At 47.1% G+C, this 23,449-nt stretch overlaps 1 protein-coding gene and 1 long non-coding RNA gene across 2 annotated transcripts in view; one reads left to right on the top strand and one right to left on the bottom strand.

Annotated features, from left to right (window-relative positions):
* Nucleotides 1-20,555, top strand: part of CDH5 (cadherin 5) — a 34,223-nt gene extending 13,668 nt beyond the window's left edge. The window contains 15 exon segments of the mRNA XM_030298781.1: nucleotides 1,386-1,674; nucleotides 2,742-2,858; nucleotides 3,819-3,983; nucleotides 4,880-5,067; nucleotides 6,679-6,762; nucleotides 6,765-6,939; nucleotides 10,865-10,987; nucleotides 13,460-13,587; nucleotides 13,939-13,969; nucleotides 13,972-14,015; nucleotides 14,018-14,048; nucleotides 16,371-16,619; nucleotides 18,704-18,870; nucleotides 18,873-19,134; nucleotides 19,137-20,555. Of these exon segments, the coding sequence (XP_030154641.1) occupies nucleotides 1,386-1,674; nucleotides 2,742-2,858; nucleotides 3,819-3,983; nucleotides 4,880-5,067; nucleotides 6,679-6,762; nucleotides 6,765-6,939; nucleotides 10,865-10,987; nucleotides 13,460-13,587; nucleotides 13,939-13,969; nucleotides 13,972-14,015; nucleotides 14,018-14,048; nucleotides 16,371-16,619; nucleotides 18,704-18,870; nucleotides 18,873-19,134; nucleotides 19,137-19,216 (2,133 nt within the window). The 3' untranslated portion in view covers nucleotides 19,217-20,555.
* The window catches only part of LOC115502937, a 40,763-nt gene continuing 31,525 nt past the window's right edge, over nucleotides 14,212-23,449 (bottom strand). The window contains exon 3 of the long non-coding RNA XR_003965244.2: nucleotides 14,212-14,659. This is a non-coding gene — a long non-coding RNA (uncharacterized LOC115502937). The remainder of the gene's footprint in view (nucleotides 14,660-23,449) is intronic.

Raw genomic sequence — 23,449 nt, 5'->3', positions numbered from 1 at the left:
CCTTATAGGTGTCCAATTTATATATTTTTAATTGAATTGAACTACATTTTTTGAACATTCTAACCATCTGTGAGTGTACCACTGCATGAAATATGATTCTCTGAAGTTCCTAAGAGTCTCTGCTTCTAAGATTCTATAAATGAAATGTTCAGCACTTTTAACCTAATATCTTTTAACATGGATCTATCATAATAGCCTGTGCAAGCTGCTTTATGTATATTAGTTTCCAAATCTTTTTCTAAATCTTGTTCCTTAGGGCACTAATAGTATGTGTTACAAAGAAAATGGGGTCAGTGGTCTAAAAAGCATGGGAAATCCTGAGTTAAAGCTCATTAGAGTTTTTTTCTACAGGACTATACACTATAAATCTCCAAGAAGAGAACATTTTACGTGTCATTCCAAAACTAAATTGACCAGAACCAGTGGTGTGCTGATAAATATTTATCAACCTGTTCTCCAGGAGAAAAACTCCTGATTCATAGCATTTGCTCATTTCCATGGTGTAAATACTTTCGCCGTGTCTGTTTTAAGCTCCCAATTTGATGTCAATGAAGGCAGAGTTGTGAAAAGATATGCATTAACCCAGCACTGTGTGGTATTTCCATCATTCAACACAGTAAACATAACCTCAAGAACACAGAAAAATGCAGTATGATAACGAGGAAGCAATGAATTTTGGGTAGGCTACCTCTGTTTTTTATAGAATTCATTTAATTTATAAGTTTACATAATTGGATTTTTAATAATGGCTGTGTTTAACAACCAGCTCACAAACATCCCTAAACATGTAAGTTGGTTCTAGAGATCCAAGCCAGTGGAAGCCAACTCCCAGTTCCCTGGGACCCGATTTTCATGTGGAGCAGCAGAAGAGACTAGCGTGTCCTGGAATTCACTTTCAGAAGCGCCGTTCTGCTCATGAGAGCAGCTCAACGTCCAAAGCAATATTATCTCCATTTTACAGATGAGGTTACCACAACTCAGAGAGGTTAAGAGACTTCCCAGGGGCAAAATGCCCCTTGCCTTCCACTGGCACCAAGTACACTCCTTCACACACAAAAAAACGTTTTACAAGCACCTACAATGTCCCAAGCACTGGTGGAGGCATATTAGGGCAGTGCGCCGAGCAAGTCATATTGGTGTGGTGTTCGCAGCAACCTGGCTGAGAACAACGTGCTAATGACCAGTCAGAGATTCCTGTAAAAACTGCAGTGTCGCGTTCAGGACCCCTGGCCAGCACCGCACATAAGCGCACATACACACACACACGTGTACATACACACCGACATAACCTACACGCTTGCATGCTCACATGTGTGTGCACACATTCACACACGCACACAGCCACCCCTGCCCATCCGCAGCTCATGGCACCTCTTCTTTCCTAGATCAAATCAAGTGTGAACCGCAAGAACGCCAAGTACCTGCTCAGAGGAGAGTCTGCCGGCAAGGTCTTCCGGGTCAATGAGGACTCAGGGGACGTGTATGCCTTTGAGAGGCTGGACAGGGAGAAGATCCCCGAGTACCACCTTACTGCCCTCGTGGTAGACAAGGACACCAATAATGACTTAGAGTCTCCTTCCAGCTTCACCATCAAAGTTCATGATGTGAATGACAACTGGCCTGTGTTCACGCACCGGTTGTTCAACGCCTCTGTGCCAGAGATGTCGGCCGTGGGTATGTGCCCTGCTTGCCCCTCTCACTCCTCCCCTGCTCATCTCCAGCCTGAAGGTGCCTCTCCTATCAGCAGCTTCACTGTCGGGGATCAGGATTCAGTGAGTTCAGGGCGCTTGAAAGAAACTCTGATCCCTAAAGACTAAACTCTGACCTGGCCCCACACCAAGCCCTGACTTAGTCATAGACTAAGCCCTGACCCCAGTCATGGACTGAATCCTGATCCTCATCATGGACTGAGTTCTGACCGCAATCATGGACTGAGCCCTGATGCTCATCATGGACTGAGCCCTGACCCTGATCATGGACTGAGCACTAACCATCAGAAACATATACATAATAATGTTCTCATTATCCTTCGGAGCAAACCCCACCCACTTCTCTGACTCAGGACTGGCACTCTAAGAGTGCCTTTGCACACGAAGAATACCAACTCTGCCACCACAGCAAAAAGACTCCTCTCTAGGACCCATGCAGGAGTGGAGGGAGGAGACTAGAGCCCTCACCCCAAGATGTGACACCAGCCTGAACCCCAGGCTTCTTGAAATTACTACTTCCTCAATTCTACCCCCAGCCTCTAGGAGGTAACAGAAAAGGATTCCCTTCCCCACCCCTTGGTCCAGGGTTCCTGGCTAAGAACCTGGGAGATCTTAACATACCTCCCTGTTAAGTATGGGGATGGGGGTCCCAGAGTTCAAGAGAAACAGAGATGTGACACTCACCCCTGTGGGGCACCTTCCCATTCTTTTGTTCTCATCTTCCAGAAGAAGGAAGAAGCAGCCTTTCCTCTCCTCTCTCTCTCTCCTCATGACCCTAGCCTTCTGCCTCCTGCCTCACTTCTCCTGTGACTAAAAACCACCTGTTCTCTTTGCCTCCTTCCAAGATGACCAGGCTGAACCTTCAGCACTTTGCCCCCTTGCAGGCTCCTCAGAAAACAAAGCAGTCTTTTCTCCCCCAGGGCCTAAGGAAAGTGGGTTGAGGGAACAGCCTGAGCCCCATCTGTCTTCATCTGGAAATGGGGCACAGGGCTGACAGTCACAAGGCAGTAACCCTGGATTCTCTCTCCTCAGGGACCTCAGTCATCCGTGTGACAGCCGTTGATGCAGATGACCCCACCGTGGCAGACCACGCCAGTGTCATGTACCAAATCCTGAAGGGAGAAGAATATTTTGCTATTGATGGTTCTGGTGTGTGTCACTAACCCTCTTGGGCAGGCGCTGGCTTGGAGCCGGGTAGGGACAGATATTCAAGGTGCAGGCACTGAGGGAAGTCCAGTCTGACAGGTGTCAGCTACCATCCAACCACACGATCCCATGGAAATGGTTCTTATACACATGAAAACAAGGTGGCCGGCGAGGGGAGAAGGAAGCAGACAGCTGCCAAGACATGGACTCCAGTCCAGGGAACAAAATCAGGACCCACGCAGTGACCCAAGAGGCAGAAGAGAATGCTGGTTAGCAGCTCTGGGTGTAGAGTCGGACAGATCTAGTCTCCAAACCCAGTTCTGCTACTCACTCCCTCTAACAACCTGAGGCAAGTCAACTAGCCTCTGCGAGCCTTAGTTCTCTCACCCTGAAAACAGGAAAATGTATGTTCGTTTTGCATAGCAGCTGTGAAGTTTGAATTACATAATGTATAGAGAATACATGGCCCGCAGTAATTATCCACTCAGTGTGACTTCACAAAAACTGTAAGGACAGAGTCTGGGGAGCAAGACAGAAGTCCAGGTGGTCAGACCTGGGACACACTGTCTTTCAGGGGGGTGGCAGGTGCAAAGTACAGGTACCACCACAACCAATGATGTGCCAAGGCAGGCATCGCTAATGAGTCACAGCACTCTCTCCACACTGAGCCCGGATGTGGCCTCGCACTCTTTCTCAACACCATGCTCCCAGCAGCCAGGACCAATCTTGGACCAAACCGTTTGGGAAGCTTTGGTCTAGCAGTGCAGGGTGTGAAGGTGGGTGGTGGCTGGCCGGTGGTTCTCAGCTCTGGTTGCACAGTGGAATCACCTGGGGAGCCTTTAAGTCACATGTTAAGTCACCTTATTTGCATCAGCTTTTACGTTAACTCTGGATAGGGCCCAGGCACCAGTATGTTCTAAAAGCCCTCCAAGTAACATGGCTGCTGCTGGACACTTTTTGCAGGACTCATTTTCACTACAACCAAAAACTTGGACCGAGAGACGCAGGCCAAGTATGAGATCGTGGTGGAAGCACGAGATGCCCAGGGACTCCGAGGGGACTCTGGCACAGCTACGGTGCTGGTCACTCTGCAGGACGTCAATGACAATTTCCCCATCTTCACCCAAAGTGAGCTCCTCCTCCAGGGCCCTGGGGAGGATGGGGGTTGGGATACTCCAGACTCAGTGGCCTGGGGGATCTTGTGGAGAAGCCCAGAGTCCCTCTACCTCTCCCTAAAGCCCAGAAAAGTCATTTTGGTGCCAGGAGGGGGTCTTCTCCCCATCCCTGCACACATTCCCAAGGCTTTCCAAATACCACCTGCCATGGTGCCTTCACAGGCCACAGGGAAATCGCACTCCCTGCTGTGTGCCACCACTTTGCCCAGAGTCCCACTACCAGATAGGAACAGTTTCACCCAGTTTCTATGGGCTCGGAAAAATCCAGGCCCTAGCTAGAAAATCCCTGTGAGCTGGTGAACAGGGATACAGCAAAGTTCCATATCCAGGGCTGAGGCTGAGCCCTGAGCCCACACACAGACTGCTTCTCTCCCCACAAAAAAATGTCTGACAAGAGTTTTTCACACGCCCCGGTTAAGGGTGGGAAGGAAAGTCAGATGGTTCATCACTTGTACCCTCTGATGCTGAGGTGTAATTCAGAGGCTCAGCCATCCCAATGACGGTGGCCTCACTCTTTGTGGCAGAAGCTCCCTCACAGCAGGACTTGACTCTCTTGTCAAATGATAGGTTCCCTAGCAAAAGACCCAGCATACAGTAGGTGTTCAATAACTATTTGTTAAGTGGACGGAGGGATGGAAGGATAGATGGAGCAGAATCTCTTTGCCTTGAGACCCAAAATTCCTGTGGTGGTATTACTACTACTACTACTACTACTATTATTATTATTATTATTATTATTATTTTGTCATGCTGATTTCCTGTATAAAAATGCATTAGGATAGCATGAGGGACAATCACCTTGTCTATCTCATTAATCCAATGCCCTCGGGGGCACCTTATTTGCATCAGCCAAGTACACATTTGCGGTGCCTGAAGACATCCGTGTGGGCAGCTCCTTGGGCTCTCTGTTTGTTGAGGACCCAGATGAGCCCCAGAACCGGATGACCAAGTACAGCATCGTGCAAGGCGAATACAGGGACACCTTCACCATCGAGACGGACCCCAACCACAACGAGGGAATCATCAAGCCCATGAAGGTTTGTAGGCATGCAGCAACGACATCAGATGTGGGGCTTAGGGCTCCTGGCATTTTCAGGACTCACCCAGGGGCTGCTCCAAGGTCAGAAGCCATTGAAGGTGCACATTCTGGGTCAGCTTAGAGCTGGCCAAGTGCTCATGAGCTTGTGACCCTGGAGCTGGGAAAGGGAAGCCAGGAGAGAAGGGTCAGTACCTTAGGCTGAGTTATCCCAGAAGCAGACCTTAAAGCAAGGATTTGAGTGTAAATAATTTACTTGGAAAGCGATCCCAGGAAGTCTCAGGAGCAGTGACACATAAGAAAAAGAATACAGGGGCGCCTGGATGGCTCAGTTGGTTGAGCACCTGACTCTTAATTTCTGCTCAGGTCATGATCTCATCACTCATGAGATCAAGCCCCACATGGGGCTCTACACTCGCAGTGCAGAGCCTGCTTGGGATTCTCACTCTCACTTTTGCTCTCCTCTCTGTCCCTCCCCTATTCGTTCTCTCTCTCAAAATAAATAAATAAGCTTTAAAAAAAAAAAAAGGGAATGATACAGGTTCCTTAACTGTCAGGTTAATAGTGCAGGCAAGTGGGGCACAGTCCCACTGGTAACACCCAGGGCACAGTGTGAAATACGCCTCAGAGTTGCAGGGGCTGAGGGTGAGGGAGCTGCAGGGTCGTCTGAGGGCCCCAGAGGGCATTCACTCTCACACTTTCTGGCCTGCCCTGGGCATCCACCAAAGTAGAGTCCTGGTAGTGATACAGGCACTTGGAGCAGACAACCACAGCATGTAGGAAGCAGGGGAGTACTACAGGGGTGGGGGTGGGAGTGGCTACTGGCAGTGGCTGCTGCATACAGACAGAGTAGTCAGGCCAACTGAATCTGGAAGAGGAGGCAAGAGACATAAAATGCCTCTAGAATGGTCATGCAGAGGACTGGGAGCCCTGGGCCAGGGATGACCCACCTCAAATGGGACATTCTAGAACCTCTCTGCCTGAGCTGGGCCATTCCTGCAGCAGAACTCTCCTGAGGCTATCCCCAGTCTGGCCCCGCACTGGGGACCAGAAGCACCTAGGTGAGTCCCATGGCCTCCACGGCACCAAAGCTGTCAAAGAGCGGGGCAGACAAGCATAGATGAACAGGGTAGCCGCATGTAAGTGCTACAGCAACCCACGCAAGGAGCAATTACCTGTGTCAGGGAGGCAAGATGGGTTCTGAGAAGACATTTGGCCTCTTGAGTAGGGATTGTGAAGTGGGCAAAGGCAGGAGAAGCATCTTGAGCGAAACCACAAAGAAAAGGCACATACTTAAGGACCTGTGGCTAGAACTAGTAGTTGTGATCTCTGAGAGCAGGACTGTGGCTCGCCCACTGTGTGGCCTCAATGCTCAGAAACAGGGCCAGTCACAGAGTTAGGGCTGGGGGTGCCCTAAGGTTGTCGAGATGCAGTGGAGGGAAGCTGAGGACAGACAGAGAGCCCTAGCCACTCTCTGATGACCATGGAAACATCACTTCCCCCATCCGTGAAACTGGTGTCATCCCAGTGCAACCTTGCAAGGTTGCCATGAAGACCACATGTCACGTGCTTGGCTCAGAGCAGGCATTCACTGCACTTCTCCCTTCCACAGCCCCTGGACTATGAATACATTCAGCAATACATCTTCACCATCGAGGCCACGGATCCCACCATCAACCTCCACCACCTAAGCAGTTGCCTCCACCAGAAAAAACTGCCCGAGTCATCATCAACGTCACAGATGTGGATGAACCCCCCACCTTCCAGCAGCCCTTCTACCACTTCCAGCTGTGGGAGAACCAGAAGAAACCTCTGATCGGCTCAGTGAGGGCCAAAGACCCCGACGCAGCTCGGCGGAGCATTGGGTAAGGGGGTAGAGGGTGTAACGAAAATGATGATCACAATGATCCTGGCATCTGCGGGATTGACAATAGGGCCCGGATGGGGAGAATGGCTTCTCCTGGCACACACACGGGCTGTGACAGGGGCAGGACTAGAAGCCCGAGCTCTTCCCACTGACCCCCATGACCAGGCGGGACCCTGTCTTGCCCAGGCACCTCTGCCCAGCTCAGTCCTGGCCATCAGAGCTATCCGCTGGCTGCGCTACCTTGGAGGGGCTATTCTTTGGAATAACTGGCTCTCACAGGTCCATCTAGGGAGATCTGATGGTCAAGAGGGTAACCAACTAGATGACATCTGTGAACATGTTTTATGAAGTTTGTCTTCCCAAAACCAAAAAGGAAAAGTGTTCATTTCACACAGTAAAACAACACAAAGATCTGCAAAGAAACATCAGTAACCCCCACTTCCAGGTAACACTCATGTTTGTGGCTTGATGCTGTTCCATCACCCCTCTTCTTCATGCCCACACAAACATCCACTTACGTTTACAGTAGATTTGATGGTTGCCTGTCTGTCTGTCTGTCTGTCTCTTTGTTCGGGGGTTTTGATTGTTTTCAAAATTTTGGGGGTCACACCATGCCCATTTCATCACCACCTGTTCTTCATCTCCACTAGCTCCCAGCCTCTACCCTCTGGGACCAAAATATGGTTCTAACCCATGCATTCTAGAGCCATGTAACATTGATTTTAACACAGTCTCATTTATTCCAGAGGGCTAGCCAATTGTGGCAGCACCATTTATTAAATAAGTCATCACTTCCCACCTTTTGTTATGCACCTGAACCCATTTCTGAATCCTCTGTTCTAGCCACTGTTCTGTGGCAAAGCCATTCTGTTTTATTGTAGCAGCTTTACAAAAACCTAGTAGATACAAGCCAAGTCCCTCCCTCATGCTTTTTTTTACTTCCTGTAACTTTTATGTGTTCTCAACCATTCACTCTTTCACATGAACTATAAAATTAATTATCTGTTGTTTAAAAAACATTGGGAATTCTTTTTTTTAATTGTTTTAATGTTTGTTTATTTTGAGAGAGAGACAGACAGACAGTGTGAGTGGGGGAGGAGCAGAGAGAGAGGGAGACACTAGAATCTGAAGCAGGCTCCAGGCTCTGAGCTGTCATGAGACAGAGCCTGACATGGAGCTTGACCCACAAACAGTGAGATCATGACCTGAGCCAAAATCAGGACACTTAACCGACTGAGCCACCCAGGCACCCCAAAAACATTGGAATTCTAAGGAGAATTGTTCTATATCAATTTGGGAGAATTAATGTTTCTAAGAAATCAGGTCTTCTTACTAAGATAAAAAAAAATATGTCCCCAAAAATGGAGATTTGGGCCACACTGCACAAGTTTTGGGACTACTGTTTTCATAGCCACACTATTCTAAATAAGCTATAATGATAGTTTTATTTATTTATTGAGCCAAGAATTGATTTTTTAAGTGTATTTATTTATTCTGAGAGAGAGGGAGAGCACAAGCAGGGGAGGGACAGAGAAAGAGAGAGAGAGGAGAGAGGAGAGAGAGAGAGAATCTCAAGTAGGCCTCTGCACTGACAGTGCGTAGCCCAATGTGGGGCTCAAACTCACGAACCTGTGAGATCATGACCTGAGCCAAGATCAAGAGCTGGACACTGAACCGAATGAGCCACCCAGGCACTCTGATCCAAGAATTTATTTAAGAGATTGATTTGATTTTTTTCTTTTCATTTACAAGTGGTAGAGTATTTTTTGTTTTTGCTTTAACTTGCTCTGTGATATAATGCAACTGTATTTGCATCCATTTTTTCTAGAATATTTGAGATTTTGCTTTATATATTTCAATTTTTCTGTTTATAAAGGTTCATAACTATTTTACCTTCATTACAACTTATAACTTTTATCCTTATGAATTACCCAACTTGTTCTGCTAAATACTTTGCCTTCGGTTCCACGTTGCCTGATGTTAAGTTTGCCAGTCCTGTTTTCATATTAGTCCTTTGCCTGATAGAAGTCTTCCAACCTTTACTTTTAACTTTTCTAACTTCTGCTTTTCACTTGGCATATAAGTTGTCTCTCAAAATTAGAATGTAATTGGCTTTGCTTTTTAATCTAAACTGAGATGCTTTGGGTTTAACTTATTTACATTTGTCATCAAAAATCATAGGTTTTGGGGACGCGTGGGTGGCTCAGTTGGTTAATCGCCTGACTTTGGCTCCGGCCATTACCTTGTGGTTCCTGGGTTTCAAACCCCACATCGGGTTCTGTGCTGAGAGCTCAGAGCCTGGAGCCTGCTTCAGACTCTGTGTCTCCCTCTCTCTCTGCCCCTCACTCACTCACATTCTCCCTCAAATAAAATAAACAGTTTTAAAAATGATAGGTTTGAGCTTCCTGTTTTAAACCTTGTTACACATTTCTCATTTCTCAAACTTAATGGCTTTTTCCTTTCCTCCCATATATGCTACAGTCTTTTTTTTTTTTCCTTTTTTTCTCCTAGAGATTGGAATGTGATACATCCATTTTTACTTCTCCCAGTGAAACTTACTTCTACCTGTAAAATTAAAGTGTTTTCCTGGACATTTTCTACTTTGAAATCAGTCTCTCTCTCTCTCTCTCTCTCTCTCTCTCTCTCTCTCTCTCTCTCTCACACACACACACACACACCACACACACACACACACACACACATGATTGCTTTCCTATGTACCAATAAAGAAATCAATCATTTCATTTAATTCTTCTGAAAGCAGGCTTTTTTTGGTGGGGGACGGCGGGGATAGCAGAGAAAGAGGGAGAAAGAGAATCTCAAGGCAGGCTCAGCACTGTCAGCACAGAGACTGATGCAGGGCTCAAACCCACAAACCATGAGATCATGACCTGAGCCAAAAATCAACAGTCAGACACTAACTGACTGAGCTACCCGGTACCCCATCAGGCTTTTATTTTATAATGAGACATTTCTTAGTTAGATGAAATTAAGTTTCATAAAAATTTTCAAGACCCTATTTCTCTGTGCATGATATACTTCCTGAGTTCTTGTATACTTACAAATACCTTAGTCTTTTGCCTTATGTTAATAATACCAGATAGGCTCCTATAATTTTCAGTCTATAGACACTTCCTTTAAAAATACTAAAAATGTGTTCTAGAATTTAATTTTGTGGGGATATCTGAGATAAGTCTGATTTTCTTCACAAGAACATATTTTTCTGTCTGAACTCTGTTTAGTTCCTTCATATAGCCTTAAAACTCAAAAGTGTCATCAGGATATACATAAACATTGATCTCTTTTAGAAATTATGCCTCATATTAATGACCTCTTTAATCTTTTAATCTTAGACTTGTGTCTTCTTTAGATCAGGAATGTTTTCTCTTATTATATCTTTTGTACTACTTCTATTCTATTGTTCTAGAATTTTCCTAAGTAGTAGCAAATATATACTATATATCTCATATATATATATATATATATATCTCATTTTTCATACCTTTTATTGATTTCTGGAAGAACTTTTCAATTTTTACTTCATAAATTTAATTTCTTTTTTAATCATTTTCTATCTATTCCAGCTCCTTTTTTACTTCTTCCTGGCTCTTGCCCAACCACCTTTTCACTAATGACAAAAACCAACCCCAGCTCTGGTGCACCTGATTAAAACTCCTCCTGCCACAGCTCTCAGAGTGCCACTGATGGAGTCTCGAGGCACCACCTCCAGCCCAGTCAGGGCAGCCACTGCTAAAAATCGAAGGGGTTATCTCACCTCCCTGATTCCCTCTAGGTGGTATAGAACACAATGCGCAGTGAGAGGAGGATGGAGAGGACACAAGGGTTAGACCATGAGGGGTCTCCCCAGCAAAGAACAACAGAAAGTCATGAATTTCTCTCCCCTGGCAGATACTCCATCCGCAACGACCAGTGACAAGGGCCTCGTTCTTCCGAATAACCAAACAAGGGGACATTTACAATGAGAAAGAGCTGGACAGAGAAGTCTACCCCTGGTATAACCTGACAGTGGAGGCCAAAGAACTGGATTCCAGCGGTGAGTGGTCCCAGATGCTAGGGGACCTGGGCTTTTCTCCTTTCCCTCATTCCTTCAAAATAGGCATAATCTGTCATTTTGGGGCTCTGGGGGTATCATAAGCTCCCGCTGAAGCACTACTTGGCTGGGATTACTATAGAGCCTCTATCCCCAAGGTGTGGATGGACCAAGCAGCACCCACACCCCCTGCAACCTGGTTGGAAGGGTAGAATCTTGGGCAAACCCCCAGACCGAATCAGAACCTCTTGCACATTACAGCTGAAGAAGCACTGTCATAAAGAGCCTGCTAGATGTCCCTGTGATGAGAATCACCTAAGGCACCTTTTAAAACAGAGCCTTTCCTAGAGGATCACTGGTCCAGTGATCCAGAAATGGGGCCAAGGAATGTGTCTCGAACAAGTACCACATGATTCTTATTATCATGGATGTTTGGAAAGACTGTTTGGGGGGAAAGGAGGGGGACAATTTATATGCCAGTCAGTGGGTTGAATTCAAAATCTGAAGCAGCTTCCAACTTCAAGATTATTAGGTTCTCCAGATTAGTGTAACTTTTGCCAGAGGGAAAGGCAAGTGTTGGGATTTAAAATTTTTTTAATGTTTTATTTTATTTTGAGACAGAGAGAGACAGAGAATGGATGGGGGAAGGTCAGAGAGAGAGAGAGACACAGAATCTGAAGCAGGGTCCAGGCTCTGAGCTGTCAGCATAGAGCCCGACACGGGGCTCGAATTCACAGACCGTGAGGTCATGACCTGAGCCGAAGTTGGAAGCTCAACCAACTGAGCCACCCAGCCACCCAAGTGTTGGGGATTTATATCCTTTACTTACATGAGAAAAATCACAGCTCCAGGAGATAGATTAATATCCTCGCCTTACCCAGGAGACCACCAGGGCCTGGGCGGGGGGCGGTGACTTGACCAAGGCCCCACTGGTGCTACCCTAGAGTGTCCCCCGCCCTCCTTCTGGGCTTCCCAGACTTGGTCATCACCCCTGCCATGGCACACAAGCTCCAACTGTGATGGACTCTTGCGGGTTTTCCAGATCAGTCTTTACCCCCTTTCTTCCCCATCTAATCTCATTCGCACATTTTTAAACGTTAAGTAATGGTTGTTGTTCATTTTAAAATATGGGATGGGGGGGCGCCTGGGTGGCACAGTCGGTTTAAGTGTCCGACTTCAGCCAGGGTCACGATCTCGCGGTCCGTGAGTTCGAGCCCCGCGTCAGGCTCTGGGCTGATGGCTCAGAGCCTGGAGCCTGTTTCCGATTTCTGTGTCTCCCTCTCTCTCTGCCCCTCCCCCGTTCATGCTCTGTCTCTCTCTGTCCCAAAAATAAATAAACGTTGAAAAAAAAATTAAAAAAAAAATATGCGGGGCGCTCTGGGGTGGCGCAGTCGGTTAAGCGTCCGACTTCAGCCAGGTCACGATCTCGCGGTCCGTGAGTTCGAGCCCCGCGTCAGGCTCTGGCTGATGGCTCAGAGCCTGGAGCCTGTTTCCGATTCTGTGTCTCCCTCTCTCTCTGCCCCTCCCCCGTCATTTCTGTCTCTCTCTGTCCCAAAATAAATAAAAAACGTTGAAAAAAAAAAAAATATGGGATGGGGCGCCCTGGATGGCTCAGTCAGTTAAGCGTCTAACTTCGGCTCAGGTCATGATCTCGCGGTCGGTGAGTTCAAGCCCCATGTCAGGCTCTATGCTGACAGTTCAGATCCTAGAGCCTGCTTCGGATTCTGTGTCTCCCTCTCTCTCTGCACTCCCCACCCCACCGCTCGCATTCTGCCTCTCTCTCCCTTAAAAAATAAATAAACGTTAAAAAATGTTTTAAATATGGGGAAAAAACTGAAAAGAAGAAACTCATTCCCCTATAACCCCACCATACAGAGATAATTACTGTTGACACTTCAGTGCACTTTCTCTGGTCTTTTTTTTTTCTATACATATTTTCATGTAAGTGAGACCATAATATTTATATAAAAAACATATCCTGCATTTTACTTAGCCTTATTTCACCAGCCATTTTCATATAATACTAAATATCTTTATTACATTTTTAAATGTAATTACATGGGCATTGTAAATAGCCACATGTTCCTTCTTTGAAAGTGGTTTAATATGTTAACCCCAACTCACTTAGGTGTTTACCCTTTAATTATTTTGTAATAAATAATTTTATTTATTAAATAAATTATATTTGTTTAATTTAATTTAATTAAAACTTTCTTAATTTGCTTGCATTATTTACCTTCTTGACTTCTTACAAGTAACTGTTAGTAAACATCCCTGTGCATGAAGCTTGACGCCCTTCCCTTCCTCTCCCCAGCCCTTTCATCCAGAACACCAACCCTGGCCTCTCTTCCAAAGGTCTATAACCCTCTCTTCTGCAAAAAGGGCACCCCTCCAGGACTCCCCATCCCATACTTTCTACCCCTGGGACTGGCATCAATCTGAGTCAATGGCAGTCAGGAGCCCTTTCTCCCGGCAGGTACTCCACAGGCAAAGCATCCATTGTCCAAGTCCACATGAAGTTATGGATGGAAAATGACAACGCTCCAGAGTTCGCCCAGCCCTACGAGCCCAGAGTGTGTGAGAATGCTGCCAGGGCAAGGTGAGTCCGGCTCAGCTGGGAGGGCGAGCACGCTCACGAAGATGGGCTGAGAGGCAGCACCTCCCACCCAGGGTCAGGCTGGCATTTCACTGAGCTTAATGTAACCTGCACAACAGCCTTGAGGGAAAGGTGATGTTATCCCCACTTTATAGCGACGGAGAAACCTGAGGCTCAGGGAAACGTATGAAGAATACATGGTGGGGAGGTTGGTCCAAAGGGTGGCTTTGTGGAGACTATTAGGTTAGTGTTGCAGAAAAGATGCAGCCACGGTCAGATCTGATACCAAAGTCACCATCACTGATCCCCCAGCCACCCCAACACCACCAATGACTGTCCCCCATTTTCCACATTCCAGCTGGTCGTGCAAATCTCGGCAATAGATAAGGACATACGCCACGAGATGTGAAATTCAAATTCTCTCTGAGCACATGAGGACAGCAACTTCCACCCTGACAGATAATCACGGTAGCGTCAAAGTAGTCAGCTTGGCTACTGGCCAAGGGCAGGGGCCACAGTTATTTGAGTCTTGAAGCACCAGGGTCAAGAACCAAGCCAACCAAGTGGGGGCAAGCCCTCACTGGGGTCTTCAAGTTACAGGATATTTTGTACAACTCCTTACGGGGCTGTGCAATGATCAGAGCTAATCTGGCCAAACTGCCAAGTCCACATTCTCCATAAGATGCTCAGGTCAGCAAGGAATATAGAATAGATATGGGGTGCAGACGCTTGCTCAGTTCACGAACTAGCCAGTGGAGTCCTTCCCACACTGGATCGCTATGCTCAGCACAGCTGCAAATTCTCTATGAATTCTGAGGTCACTACGAAAGAGTCAAAACTGGAAACGTGAAATCCAAATGCCAAGAATACAGTGAACTTTGTCTTATTTCAGCTACAATGACTACTTACCACCAGGTCGGCCCCAGGACAGGACTGGTCCACTCCTCACAGCCCAGAGTCTGTGATATCAGCAGTGCCAGTCAGAGCTTCTGATGAGCATACGCTTACAAGAGTGACGATGCTGAGCTGACTGAATTCCAGGCAAAAGTAGGCATGCTTCCGTTGGCCTCAGTGGCTTCCTGAGGAAAACAGAAAATCCCTCTTGGGTCTAATAGAGCAATCCTTCACCCAGCACAGAGTAGCGTCCTGCCTTTCTCTCGATGGCAAAACTGTGGCGGATAGGATCATTCCTGTATAGAAGAGCAGTGCCACCTGTGAGGAAGGTCAGGGTCCCTGAAGGCGGAGGCAGACCCCAGGGATCAGCCACAGACTCATCCTTAAGGAGCCACTCTTAGAGAAAAGTGGCCACGATGTGTTGACGGTCAATTACAAACCATTCAAACTGTTCAGCTGTCTTTAGTAGTAAACAATGTGGCAAAAATACTTGTCAACCCACCCCCCATCTCCACCTCAATCCCACCTCAGAGGGGGTCTGCATTGGATAGAAAAACTTAAGTGCCACCCCAAAGACACCCCATGTACAACCAGAGGGGGAAGCCTGTGGTGCCAGATTCACTTACAGCATGAATGTCCTGTTATGATATTAAGTGAATGTAGTGAGAAATCCTCTAATTTCTCTCAAAGTATCAATGGCCATATAGCTATTATTTTAATTATAATAGACGTGGTTACTTAATAGCAAAATGTAATCAAGCTTTCATTTGAAATCTAAAAGACGACCCCTTTGCTTTGGGAGCTGACCCAAAGGGAGTCAGCTTCCTGAGGGAGCTGACCCTGCAGGGCTAGATAAATCCTGGAGCAGGGAATCCCTAGACCCTCTGGCCACCAGCATCATAACCTCCCAGAAGCCTACAAAAGGCAGATTATCTGGCGTCTGATAATGAAATGTGGGTGTGGGAGATGGGGGAGGGGTAGGAAAATGGCAGCGAAGGGGGAGCAGGGCTCTGAAAATCTGTTTAAAAATCTCCCTGGGGATTCTTCAGTACATGGAACCACTGACCGGAGCTGGGAGGGGCAGCCAATATTTGGGCCAAAGCGTATGTGCAGTTCCATCCTGCCTAGGACATCCTCAGTTACTGTGTCATCATTCCTTTGGTGCCCCAGGGAACATGTGCATTGTTTTTACTTTCTAATGGATTTTCAGGAATAGCAGAAACAGCCTTCAAAGTTAGCCCAGTGCTGAAAGACTTTGAAAAACTTTATTTTTCCCCATTGTCAAAGCTTGCAAAAATGCATTAATTGAGCCCAAAGAGAACCACCTGTTATTGCAGTAGGGTTAGGAAAGAGGAGGTGGGGGTCAGACGTATCAGTTGCCCACAGAAACAGAAGGCAAGGACTTTATATTTTGGCCAAGCCATTCTTTTTTTTTTTTTTAATTTTTTTTTAACATTTATTATTTCTGAGACACAGAGAGAGACAGAGCATGAGCATGGGAGAGGCAGAGAGAGAGGGAGACACAGAATCCAAAGCAGGCTCCAAGCTGTCAACACAGAGCCTGATGCAGGGCTCGAACTCACAAACTGTGAGTTCGTGACCCTGAGCCAAAGTCGGATGCTTTACCAACTGAGTCACCCAGGCGCCCCCTGGGTGAGCCATTCTTAAAGGCTATGTCAAGGCAGCTGCCCAAAATATCCCCTCTCTGGAGGAACAGACCTGCACTCAAATGGCTGAAACATGAGGCAGGGGATACAAATGGCAGAGAAGCAGACTGCACATGGGCTGGTGCAGTCACGGAGGGTCCCCTGGAGGAGGCAAGCCACATCATCAGTGTGCACGAGGAACAGGCACTCTGAAAGCCAGAGCCTGACTCTGCAGCCCCGGTATTTCCAGATAACACGGCCAACATCACAGTCAAGTACGGACAGTTTGACCGGGAGCGTGCCAAGGTCCACTATCTGCCTGTGCTCATCTCAGACAACGGGAGGCCGAGCCTCACAGGCACCAGCACACTGGTCGTGACTGTCTGCAAATGCAATGAGCATGGCGAGTTCACCTACTGTGAGGAGATGGCTGCCCAGGCAGGTGTCAGCATCCAGGCGCTGGTAGCCATCTTCCTCTGCATCCTCACCATCACAGGTCCGTGCCTAAGATGGGGGAGGGAACGATGGTGGTGAGCGCTTCACAGGAGGAGGAAGAGACCGGGGATTCAGGCGCAAGCCTGCTTCCAGCCCATATCCCAACCTGGGCCTCAGGGTTCCGTAGCAGGACAGAGGAATAAAAGCTCTAGCTCCCTGGATGCCAAAAGGTGGGGGTAGATGTGGGGGGAAAGGGAGAGTTCAAGGGCCTTTCACTTACTTTAAAATACCTCATATATGACATCCATTCATTTGGTTCATTCAATTTATACGTTTTGAGCACTTACAGCATTCTAGGCACTGTTCTAGGCATTTATTTCCATGAAACCTATTTTGAAAAAAAAATCCTCTTTGGGGGGAAAAAAAAATAGAAAATTTAAAAAATTCCAGCTTAGATAGCCGCTAGTGGCTTCCTTTCCTTTTTTAGGATTCCTCCAGGCTTGATATCTTTTTTTTTTTTTTTTCTTGTTTGGGCCTCAGAAATTTTAGGAGCATTTTAGGCCTTGCCTTGGTTTGGGTTACTCAGGGAGCAGACCCTGGGACAAGGACTGGCATACAAGTGGTTTATTTGGGAAGTGCTCCCAGGAAGCCCTAGAAGGAAGAGAGGGGAGTGAAACAGGGAAGGGAGGCAGCTGATGAAGGAAGCATTGTCTCGCAAGTTACTAGTGAGGGTCACTGGCGCTCCCTGTCACTGGGGATGGAGAAGCAGCCGGGCACTGTCAGCAAGAGTTTATCCACCAGTTCCCCTCAGTTGACGGTGGGGGGTTCCTCCCAGTGGAATACATTCTCCTGCACCAGCCCTGAGATGGGGCAGGGGCCGGCCCTTTAGAGGAAAGTTAGAGATCTCCCTGTCACTGAAATGATAGGCCCTGGGGGTGAGGTGGGGTTCCCACGTTATCTCCTCCAGGCTTTTCCTGCCAGTGGCTCTCCTTAGAGGTCCCCTGGGTGTGCACCTTCCTGAGGCTTCTCTGGCAAAGAGTCTAGACTCAGAACCCCTTTAATAATAATTAGTAATAATAATGACAATGACATCACCACCACACATAGAATACACTTAATCTCACAACTACCTTGCCAAATATAAACAAAGCAGGAAAGTCATCACTTCGTCTTATAGACAAGGAAACTAGAGCTCAGACAGGGTGTCCCAGCTTCTCTTACACACGTAACAGTTTGTTAAGTAACTCAAGGCCAGAAGGACAGAGTCTGGGGGATGCTCTGGCCTAATTTTAGGAGCTCTCTGTGCCACATGGACCACCTATCCTCAGGGGTTGGTGACTCTCACAGTCACACCCCTCAGAGCTCTGAGCAGGGTCAATATCTACACCACTGCCCAACCACGGGACCCCAGGCAAGCCACTCAGCCTCCCTGAGGTCAGTTTGCTTAAGGGTTAAAATGGGGAGAATAATACCTGCCCTGAGTGAAATAACACGAGAACGTGTCCAGTATGGAGCCAGCACATATCCAATAGGTGCCCAACAACAGCTGCCGTGAGAGCCATGGGCAGCATGCCTGCCAGCACCACCGTTATCCAGCAGCAGCAGCAGCAGCAGCACGGCCATCAACAAAACGGTTCGGAATCTCCGCACTCCGAATTTCACTCCATTCCCTTCCCCATTTCTTCTCCAACCTCTGGCCTCCCCACCTTTGCACACAACATAGAAGGATTTGCCACAGTGGTAGGGGGAGACAGGAAATGTGGACGTAGGTAGATGGGGTTGAGACTGGCAGGAGAGAATGAACTTATGGGAGTCCCACTCTGTTCCTCTTCCCCCATCTCCACCAGTGGCTATGACAGCCACGTCAGGACCAAATCCCCAGGAAGGAGGGTCTGTCCCAAGGGGGTGGGAGGCACGACTCTAACCCACGGAGGGCGGAGGTTGCAGGGGGGGGAGGCGGGGGGGGGGGGTGGGGGGGAGGCGGGGCGGGTACCCACAAGGTGTCTAGACCAAAACCAACCTCCGCCTTGGCCCAGGTGTCGCTGGGATGCTGGGCTGGCCCGGGAATTTCCAGGGGGAGGGGAGGACGCAGGTGAGCCCCACAGGCCAGGTGGGCCGGGTCTGACTAGCTCTGCTCGCTGCAGTGATTCACCCTCCTCATCTTCCTGCGGCGGCGGCTCCGGAAGCAGGCCCGCGCCCACGGCAAGAGCGTGCTGGAGATCCACGAGCAGCTGGTCACCTATGACGAGGAGGGCGGAGGCGAGATGGACACCACCAGCTACGACGTGTCGGTGCTCAACTCGGTGCGGCAAGGGCGGGGCCAAGCCCCAGCGGCCACACGCTGGAGGCGCGGCCGTCAGTATACGAGCAGGTGCAGAAGCCTCCGCGGCACGGCGCGGTGCACTGCGGGCCGGGGAGATGGCCGCCATGATCGAGGTGGAAGAAGGACGAGGCCGACCACGACGGCGCAGGCCCGCCCTACGACACGCTGCACATCTACGGCTCCGAGGGCTCCGAGTCCATCGCCGAGTCCCTCAGCTCTCTGGGCACCGATTCATCCGACTCGGACGTCGATTACGACTCCTCAACGACTGGGGCCCCAGGTTCAAGATGCTGGCGGAGCTGTACCGCTCAGACCCCCAGGTGGAGCTGGTGTACTAGGGAGACGTGGGCCTCCAGGTCTGGGGACCCAAACCTCTGCAGCGCGGGCCAGTCGGACAACAGGCACTGAGCCCGCAAATTGTAGCACTGACACCCTAGCCCAGCAGCCCTTCCTCGTGGGTCCCAGAGACTTCACCACCTCGGGTAGCAAACTCCAGGTCCCTGAAATGTCCAGGAACATACTTCAAGTGATAGCTACCCCCTAAACTCTGGAAGATCCAGGTTGGTGTTCTGTCTCGGCTTGGACATCCATAACCCTGTCACCTGGGACCACGGGTCCTACTCAACGACTTGCTGTGGCTCCTTAAAGCAGCTTATGGTTCAAAAGCCAAGGGGAGATCTTCCCCAACCCCCCCCCCCCGTAAGGTTGGTGAGATCCTGGTGCCTGTCTGCCTGGAGCAAAGGGCATGGCCTGTGGGGCAAGACTTTCTGCAGCCCAGTCCCACCAGAGACTGGAACCATCCATCATGCCAGCCCTGCTTCAACTTCCTCATGCTCTCCCAAGTCCCCACCACTCCCAGCCTCTCCCCAGGTCTGTCAAGAAGAATGAGTGGGTCCCTTGACAACTACCAAACTTGGGTCCTGAGGTGACCTCGCTGGCCTACCACACCTGTAACTGCTGTACTGAGCACTGAAAATTCAACCAAAGTCAGGAAAACGGCTTGTTGAACTTTGAAGCAACTGTGAATCCATCCTGGAGGGACAGTGGAGACCAAGTGTGACAGATCATATGCTGAGGGCCACCTGCACACCCACACCCTCGGGAGAGGGCCTGGAGTAGCTGTGACCCCCAATTTGAGTCTCATCGACACCCCATCAGTTTTGCCTGGGAAGTGGAGATGTTCCCCAGAGCAGAAGACCTCTCCCCTTATCTTCCTTGCCCAGTCACTCCTTCATGCTCTTTCTCTCTCTCTCTTCTCTCTCTCCATCTACTCCTTATCTCTTGACTTGAAGGCCCTCAAGATGTGACCCTCAGCAACTCTGGTCAAAGTCCAAACCCAAAACATGACTACACAACAGAACTGTGTCATTTGCCTTTACGCACCTCGTTTGTTGCCACATCTCAGGAAACCCTGGCAGGGCCTCATCCCTCGGGCACACCCTGCCTTGCCCATGCCCTGTGGTCATCTGTGCATCTCCCACTTTCAGCCAAATCTGGAACATTCCACTGCAAACACACCCTGGGGAAGTGGCATCACTCAACGGGAGAGGGCAGGAAAGGAGGCAAACTCCAATTCACGCTTGGTCATGGACTGAGGTTCCCCTCAGGGCAAGGGCCCTCACACTTCAGGAGACTGTAGATAACACTTGACTTTTTTTTTAAACCAATAACTACTATATATATCTATATATATATATATATATATATTTTTTTTTTACTAATAATACTTACATATTTCTAGCTCTCACAACATATAGAATAAAGGTTTTTGCATAATAAGTGGGTTGCTATTAGGTTAACAATTTTAATTCAGATTTTTTAGTTGGATGAACAAATTCCTGTACCTTCTTTTTCCTATCATTGTAGTTATTGCTCTAGTGATAATAACTATATATTGGCCACACTGGTGCATGGGACGTACTGTATTTTTTTATACCTAATAAAGAAAATTCTTGAAATCCTTTTATTTCTAGAGCTGAATAAGCTCATGTGAAACACATACACACATACACATTATCACCACCACCACCATCATCAAAAAGGAACCCAGCGTGCAAGGGGATATTTGCAATTAGGATTTCAGAGACACTCACTCTGTATTGCAGCAAAGAATAATAACAGACACCTAATCCAACCCCCTTTCCTCCCAGAGCCCAATGCCTTCACTTGGCGTCTGTACATGCCCCCCAGTCCCACCTCCACCCTACACAGTAGGCAGGGCCTGTGGAAGCTGGAGCTGCCACACCATTTCCATGATGGGGTTAGTGAGAGTCATCAGCAGTGAGGGAGGAAGTCAACCTCTAATTGGCTGATTGACAGGAGTGAACAGGTGGCACTTTATTGGGGGTGTCTGGGCCAATATTGGGGTCCTGCCTTGAAAACCTCACGATCAAAATGAGAAGAAACGTCCTTGTCAGACTCAGGTCTTGAATTGAGGAAGTGGGGGGTTGAAGTTCACTTCATCAAGGCCTCTGCTCCTTGACCCCTACCAGCGGGGAATCCTGGGGATTATTTCTTCCAGGGATGGTATTTTGTAAACTGTGCTCTGGATAAACGCTAGTTCCTGGAGCTCTCAGGGGTCAAGTTGTCCTAATTCCAATTTTGCTCTAACTTCCTTTGTGATTGCCTTTTTGATCCATTGGCTATTTGGAATGCATTATTTAATTTTCACATATTTGTGAATTTTTCAAATTTCCTGCTATTATTGATTTCTAATTTCATTCCCTCATGTTAAGAGAACATAATTTTCATGATTTCAGTCCTTATAAATTTATTGAGGCTTGTTTTATGCCTTAACATGTTTCATCCTGTGCAATATTCTGTGCACCTGAGAGGAATGTGTATTCTGCTGCTGGTAGTGGAGTATTCTGTAGCTGTTAGATGTACCAGTTTATAGTGTTGTTCAAGTCTTTTACCCCCTCACTGATCTTCTGTCTAGTTATATATAGTCTATCCATTACTGAAAGTGGGGTGCTGAAATAGCCCAACTATATTGTTGAGTTGTCTGTTTCTCTCTTCAATTCTGTCAGTTTTTGCTCCATGTATTTGAGTCTCTATTGTTAGGAATGTAAAGGTTTCTAGTTGTTATATCATCCTGAAGGATTGACGCATTTAGCGTTGTTAAACATACTTTTGTATCTGGTAACAATTTTTATCAGTCTATTTTGTCTAATATTAGTATAGTCACTCCAGCTCTCTTTGGTTAGTTTACATAGGATATCTTTTTCCATCCTTTTACTTTCAACCAATATGTGTCTTCTAATACAAAGTGTGTCTTCTGTGGACAAAGTATAATTGGATCATGGCAATTTATCCATCTTACCAATCTCTGCTTTTTGGTTGGCATGTTTAATCCTTTACATTTAATGTAATTACTGATAAGGTAGGATATATGCCTGCTATTTCCTTTTTTTTTCTATGTCTTACATGTTTTTTGTTTCTCTGTTGCCCCATTACTGCCTTCTGTCATGTTAAAGAAGTATTTTCTAGTGTACCATTTTAATTTCTCTTGTCATTTTTTTACCTTTTAAAAATTTCTTTAGTGGTTCCCCTGAGGATTATATTTAAAATCTTAAAACAATTCAGTTAGAATTTTTACCAACTTCAATACTGTACAAAACTTTGCTCCTATATAGCTCCGCCTCCCTCTCCCCTCCTTTGCACTGTCCATTGTTATACATATTACATTTTTATGTATCATATGCCCATCAACATAGATTTATAGTTCTTGCTTTAGGCAGTTGTCTTTTAGATCATAAAGGAGGGGGAAGTTACAAACAAAATATATATATTTAAATTTTTATATCTACCTATACAGTTACCTTTACTGGTGATCTTTATTTCTTCATATGGTTTCAAGTTACTGTCTGTGTCTTTTCATTTCAGTGTGAATGACTCTCCTTAATAATTTTTTTCTTAATAATTTTTAATGTTTATTTATTTTGAGAGGACAGCATAAGCAGGGGAGGGGCAGAGAGAGAGAGAGAGAGAGAGAGAGAAAGAGAGAGAGAGGAGAGAGAGAGAGAGAGAGAGATCCCAAGCAGGCTCCATACTCAGAGCAAGGCTCAATCCCACAAACTGCAAGGTCATGATCTGAGCCAAAACCAAGAGTCAGACATTCAACTGACTGAGTCATCTAGGTGCCCCTCTCCTTAGTAATTCTTGTGGGGAAAGTCTGGTAGTGAGAAATTCTCTCTTATTTTGTTATCTGGGAATTAACTTGTCCTTTATTTTTCCAAAATATAGAATTCTTGACTGATAGCCTTTTTCTTTCAGCACTGTGAATGTCACCCCACTGCCTTTCTGGCCTCCCTGGCTTGATGAAAATTGGCTGTTAATCTTATTAAGGAAACTCTGCATCTGATAAATCAAATCATTTCTCTCTTACTTAAGGCTTTCAATAGTCCCTCTGTCTTTAATCTTCCATAGTTCCATTATGATATGTCTAGGATAAATCCTAGGACTGTATCTTACTTGGAGTTCCTTAAACTTATTGGATGTGTAGATTAATATTTTTATCAAATTTGAAAGTTTGGGGCCATTATCTCTTCAGATATTCTTTCTGCCTCTTT

This window comes from Lynx canadensis, chromosome E2 (assembly GCF_007474595.2).
Source record: "Lynx canadensis isolate LIC74 chromosome E2, mLynCan4.pri.v2, whole genome shotgun sequence".
In the NCBI taxonomy this organism is placed as follows: Eukaryota; Metazoa; Chordata; class Mammalia; order Carnivora; family Felidae; genus Lynx; species Lynx canadensis.
The sequence above is the reverse complement of the archived record's forward strand: the minus strand, read 5'-3'. Positions and strand labels throughout refer to the sequence as shown.